Source organism: Nyctereutes procyonoides, unplaced genomic scaffold (genome assembly GCF_905146905.1).
Source record: "Nyctereutes procyonoides isolate TBG_1078 unplaced genomic scaffold, NYPRO_anot_genome, whole genome shotgun sequence".
Classification (NCBI taxonomy): Eukaryota; Metazoa; Chordata; class Mammalia; order Carnivora; family Canidae; genus Nyctereutes; species Nyctereutes procyonoides.
In genome coordinates this window covers 70,545,719-70,551,186 of record NW_026575140.1, presented here as the reverse complement: position 1 = coordinate 70,551,186, position 5,468 = coordinate 70,545,719, and the positions used below count along the sequence as shown (strand labels likewise).

The 5,468-nt window shown below is 49.0% G+C and overlaps 1 protein-coding gene across 2 annotated transcripts; it reads right to left on the bottom strand.

Annotated features, from left to right (window-relative positions):
• Positions 1-710: 710 nt before the first annotated feature.
• Positions 711-4,041, bottom strand: LOC129497407 (nicotinamide N-methyltransferase-like). 2 transcript variants are annotated; one of them, XM_055306272.1, is made up of 3 exons: positions 3,820-4,041; positions 2,878-3,088; positions 711-1,752 (listed from the first exon to the last, which is right to left on the bottom strand). In XM_055306272.1, exons 1-3 carry the CDS (start codon positions 3,968-3,970, stop codon positions 1,320-1,322), a joined length of 795 nt encoding a protein of 264 aa, XP_055162247.1. In that variant the 5' UTR covers positions 3,971-4,041; the 3' UTR covers positions 711-1,319. The 2 variants fall into 2 exon arrangements, with proteins under 2 accessions (XP_055162247.1, XP_055162249.1); XM_055306274.1 differs by having other exon boundaries at positions 2,878-3,085.
• Between the last annotated feature and the right edge of the window lie 1,427 nt (positions 4,042-5,468).

Sequence of the window (5,468 nt, the reverse complement as noted above, 5' to 3'; positions counted from 1 at the left end):
TGATCAGTTCTCTACGACCATCGTCAGCATGCACACACACACGCACGCACGCACACACACACACGGGCACATACCCACATACACACACAAGAATATATCCCAGACATGGGGTAGAATGTGATCGAGGGCTTAAGAAGCTTAAGCTTAAGCTTAAACTGTGAGGACCAGCCCCAGGCAAAGTTTCTGACACTTCCTGAGCATAGCACCTAATTTACGTAGGCACTCGACAAATACTTGTTGGATTAAAAAATTACTTGCTTGCCCACCTCCTAGTTGCTACCAATGGTCACCGCTTGGGTGACTTCTCTGCCCACTTGAAGCGCTGGCCTGTTCTGAATGCCAATGCCCAATAGGTTATTGGGGACCTCCAGGGACAGGACCCCAACCTGCCCAGCTGTCCTCAGTTTTTTCTGAAGTTCACCAAACACGGTATGTTACTTCCCCTCTGGGTCTCTGCTACTGCAGAATTCCTGTTCTTCACAGGCTATCCCGGATTCTTTCATCTGGCTTACTCCTGTTCACCCCTTATATCCCACTGATCTGCTATTTTTTTCAAAAGTCTTTCCTGAATGCTCCATCCCCATCCCAAATTGGCTTAGGTGGATTGTACTGGACAATGAAGGAAAACCATCTCTCCAACTCCCTTTAGAACTGCTTGTCACACACACATATGGAACGTCAGCAAAAAATTACACGTACAACATCACATGTGTACTTATCTATCAGGTGTATTTATGTTCTCTCTTTGGGGTCTCACAACTGCCCTGGGGAGGTGGGTTATTATTTCCATTTCAGAGATGGGGACACAAGGCTCTGTGGTATTAACAACACACCTGACATCACAAGAGCAACTAAGCTAAGAGCCAAGTACCAAAGTCCATGTCTTCTGACGCCAAAACCTCTGTCCTTTTCATTTCATGGGATGGTGCTGCAGTCTCAGCAGGGGCGAAGTTGCAGGTGGGGAATGAGCTCAGAAGGTGAGCAGTCCCCAAATGCCTAAATTAGGAGATGGTGAGGGACTCTACCCTCGTCACCCTGTGCCACCCCGAGGCACCCTCAAAACTAGAGGAGGCACATCCTCATTTCTCTGGTCCAATTCTTTCCCCAACCCTGGGCCATTAGTGGAGTGTATTGTAAACCACTCCGTGTGGGATAAATACCCCTATTTATCTGGCAATCATGTATAATGAGGCTCTAAAAGCATTTGCAGGTAAGGGTTCTAAATAAGGCCAGCTAAAGGGAGAGGAAAGCAAATGGGTGGCCGAATGCGGGCTGGAAGTCCTGCCCCTGCACACCCACACGCTTCCAAGGACCCTGCGTTAGTCGTTCTTCTGGGCCACGAGGAAGAACAACCCCGTGTAGTCTGAACACTTTTCCAAGAGGGTCTCGGGTCCTCGCTGAGCCTTTTCCAGCCTCTCGATGATGAAGCCGGACTCCTGCAGGGCTTCACGCAGGACCTTCTCCGTCAGTGGCAGTACAGTGAATCTCAAGTCTCCCACCATGTAGAAGGTGCAGTCAAAGCTCCCGGTCAGCACCAGATGGCCCCTGGGCCGGAGCAGGGGCCTGAGGTGGCGCAGGGCGTCTCGGAAGGCCTCCAGGGTGACACAGGCGGACTCAAGACATAGAGAGGAAAGGAGGCAGTCCGCCAGGGGCAGGACTGCAGGTTCCAGGGGCCGTTCTTTCCCAACGTCACACTTGAGCACCCGGCGGACAGTTCTCCTTAGCCGCTCCTCCTTCTCAGCCCACTTGTCCCTGAGCGGAGGGAAGAGGGAAGAGTGGCCAGCTGGGTCAGGCTCATCGTGTGAGATGCATACATCACTCCTGGCCATTCTCTGCCTTTCGCAAAGACTCCCAGAGTACCAGGTCACTGGTCTTACAGACCAAGAAACTGAGCCCCGGAGAGGGGGCAAAGTCAGAAGGCCAGCTACTGACAAAGTCTAGCCTAGGACCTGCTGACCCTGACCCCGAGGTCACTGCTCTTTCCACCGGTAGGCCCTCTCTGGGCAATGCTCCCGGTGCTTGGCCCGTTCTCTCTCCGCTGGTACATGTTTAACACAACCTAGCCAAGTGCAACACGAAATGGAAGGCCTGTCAGGAATCACCTGACCAAAACTATAAAGTGTGCTTGGGAGACTTTGCAGGGGTCCTCCAGGCTCTCCCCGTGTCTCCTGACCACTCCACTCAACCTCCTTGTCACCTCATACATTCTCTTTTTACCTATATCTTTTCTCAGCACACGGGGGCTCATTTATACCGCATAAGGCATAAGGACTAGCACTTAGAAATTTACTCTTTCCAGTTCTGCATTTTTAAAAAGTCACAGTCTCAAGCAAAAGGCACAAGAATCCAATATACAACTTCAACCATCTTACCTACCTGGGGAGAGTGGTATTTTGTGAGTGGAGGGGCTATGGTGGACTTCCTAGTGCCCTGAAATTATCCAAGGTAAGTAGAGTCTGCTCACTTGCATGCAAGATTGGTCTTAACTCTAAGCCCACCTCCTGTGATGGGCAGAAAGATGCCACAAGTTCGGAGCCTCCTGGAGGCTGTAACTGGAACAACAGGGGCACCTGCCAAACAACGGCTGGCTGTCACCATTCTCCCTTAACCCCAGGGGGGATGCCTTGGCATTCTGGGTAGACATTCATGACAACTCCTTTCTGGCTCTGGGTCTGTCTACAGACATCTATTCTTCTTCCCTCTTTTGGTCGTTATTGGATTCATATCTCACTCTTCTTCCTTTCTTCTTGGGACCCCACTGACTTTCTTCCTTCTTAGTCTCCACCTGCCACATGAGCCCCATGAGAAATCTTGGATTCTGAGAGCTAAGTGAAGCCCACATCATGGCGATCCCAAAGCAAACAACAAACCCCTTACCTGTCCCCCTCAAGCTCACACACATATTTCACCACTGGGGACCAGTCAAACGCCCCTGGCATCTTCTTCAGCCACTTTTCCAGCTCTAGGCAGTTCTTTTCCATGTAGTCAGTGGCGATTATCTCCTCAAAAGACTCACAGGCAGAGAGAAGCTGGTAGATGGTGGGCCCAGAGCCTATGTCAATCAGGAGCTTTCCTCTCAGGCCACCTGCTTTAGAACAGACACATTCTAAGCCATCGGCGCCAAAACGTGGCTCTGAAAGGCTCCTCTCTCTGTCCCACCTGGAGAGGCTGCGGGGAGTCAACCATTTGGGAGTGGAAAGTCCAGTATGAGAAATGCTGCCTGTCCAAACAGCCTTAGGCACCCCCACACAGAGTCCCAGCACTGAGCATGGAGAGTTTGGTAGGAGGGGAGAGTGAGGAGCAGGAGAGTTTATCTTGGGGGGTGGGGGGTCACTTAGTGGAGAACCAGCTTTTGTCCTTCCAACTGCCAATTCATCACTGTAAATAAGCGTTAAGAGAAGAAATCTGGTCACACTCCTGGGGACACCCATTTCCATAATGCAAGCACTCTTCACTAAGTGTCCTACAGCCCCACTAAAAACATCCATAACATTCCAAAGATCAATCACCAAACATTTATTGCAAACCACCTGTATTCCCAGTCTTAGACTTTATGAGAGGAGAAAATCTTGACCCAGAGACCTCAGAAATGTTTAGGGCATCCCATCAAGTACCATATATCAAGTATATCTAGAATCATCCTATAGGACAGTTCCTCATACTCTCCAAGGTCCAAAGTTTCTGTCAATTGTCTAGCCGCCCTTCCCCACTCCCACCCTAAACTTGCCCTAGGATTGAAGAAGATCAGCAACTAATTTAAAATTTGCATGCCTACCCTTCCTCCCACAAACCTCTCCCAGGTTTCAAGGAGACCAGCACCTGGTTTAAAAGTGGCGTTGTAGTGTTTTAGGGAGAAATGGAGGACGTCATCACCCACAGGGTTCTGGCCCATCTTGTAGTAGTTCAGGTATGTTGTGGGTTCAAAATATGTCTGGTAGACATCCAGCCCCGTGGACTCCTGGAGAGCCATGGAGAATTATAAGCTTTGTCCAGGAAGGAGCAGTCTGATGTTCTGGGTCCTTCTTGATGGAGCTCAGGCTTAGTCACTTTGCCTGCCCTTAAATACTCGGATAAAGATCAGAACAGCCAATGAAAAATGTTCCCTGAATCCTCTTCCCTTCGGCCATTCACCTCTGCCACACTCGAAACTCCCATCCCCCTCTCCAGCTCCCTCCTCCAGCAGTGGACCCCACTCTCTACTCCTACCCCAACCCCCAGGATTTTCAGTGGCTTTGGCTTGTATGGAAGGGTTTCCAGGCTATTCTGCTCCATTGTGTCACGCCCTCTTCTACAGTGGTTTTTAAAACAATCTTAAAAGCTTGCATAGTTTTTACATTAATTCCCCTGTGAACCCCCAGTTAATAGGATGGATATGCCTTAGTTTGTTTTGATCTTAAACATTTTCTGAACTACACCCCTTCACACAACACCTGGTTTCTGCCCCAGATCACTTATTGGATGTGGACAATATTTAGCAAAATAGGGAAGATAAGAATATGTTTTAGTTGAGGGGTGAAGATGAAACAATCAGCAGTGATGAGTTTAGTTTTGAGCATACTCCGCTTAAGGCTGAAAAACCTACTCTAACCCAGATATAAGTATAGAACACACAGAGAGATCTGAGCTGAAGCTACGGATGTGGAATGAACATGCAAAAAATACTTTTTCTGTCACTGAACTGAATTTCTTCTTCAAGTCCCATGGGTGGTAGACGTTAAATCTCAATCACTTAGAGTCTTCCTTCACCAGGAGTGGGGGTGGGGTAGAGTGAGGAAGTTATGTGGTGCCAGGCAGGGGAGCTGTCTTTTGTCCATGATGTTGGCACCAAGATTCCATTGCATAATCTTTCCAGATCACTGATTAACAAGAGTTACAACATCCCCTTTATGCAACCTCTATGCCTGTACCACTCCCTCTGCCCTATTTCCGTTCCCCACTCAGGAGCAAGGGAAATCACTCTCCCACTCCTCAGGATCTTCTGGGCCATGAAGCAACCATAGTAACTTTTCTTCTGCTCTGGCACCATATTGAGAGTAGGGACAAGTCTGAAGTCTTGACACTTCCTAGCCCATACTCCGGGAAAGGGCACAGGTTCCCTGCGTTTATATTTTCTTTAATAAAAAAGGGATAGATTAATTAATAGGGGTGTCCTGGGTGACTCAGTTAGTTAAGTGTCTGCCTTCAGCTCAGTTCATGATCTCAGGGTCCTGGGATCGAACCCCATGTAGGGCTCAGGAGGAAGCCTACTTCTTCTCCCTTTCCCTCTAACCCTCCCCTCAACTCATGCTTTCTCTCTCTCACTCTCTAATAAGTAAATACAATATTTTTAAAAATGTAATTAATAGGGGCACCTGGGGGACTCAGTGGTTGAGCATCTGCCTTTGGCCCTGGTATGGAGTTCTGCATCAGGCTCCCCACAGGGAGCCTACTTCTCTCCCTCTGCCTATGTTTCTGCCTCTCTCTGTGTG

Coding starts and splice junctions, on each gene's coding strand:
- LOC129497407 (XM_055306272.1), bottom strand. CDS start 3,970: ATGGCTCTCCAGGAGTCCACGGGGCTGGATGTCTACCAGACATATTTT. Junction 3,089..3,819: donor CAACGCCACTTTTAAACCAG/GTGCTGGTCTCC, acceptor TCTGTTCTAAAG/CAGGTGGCCTGAGAGGAAAG. Junction 1,753..2,877: donor TGTGAGCTTGAGGGGGACAG/GTAAGGGGTTTG, acceptor CCCTCCGCTCAG/GGACAAGTGGGCTGAGAAGG.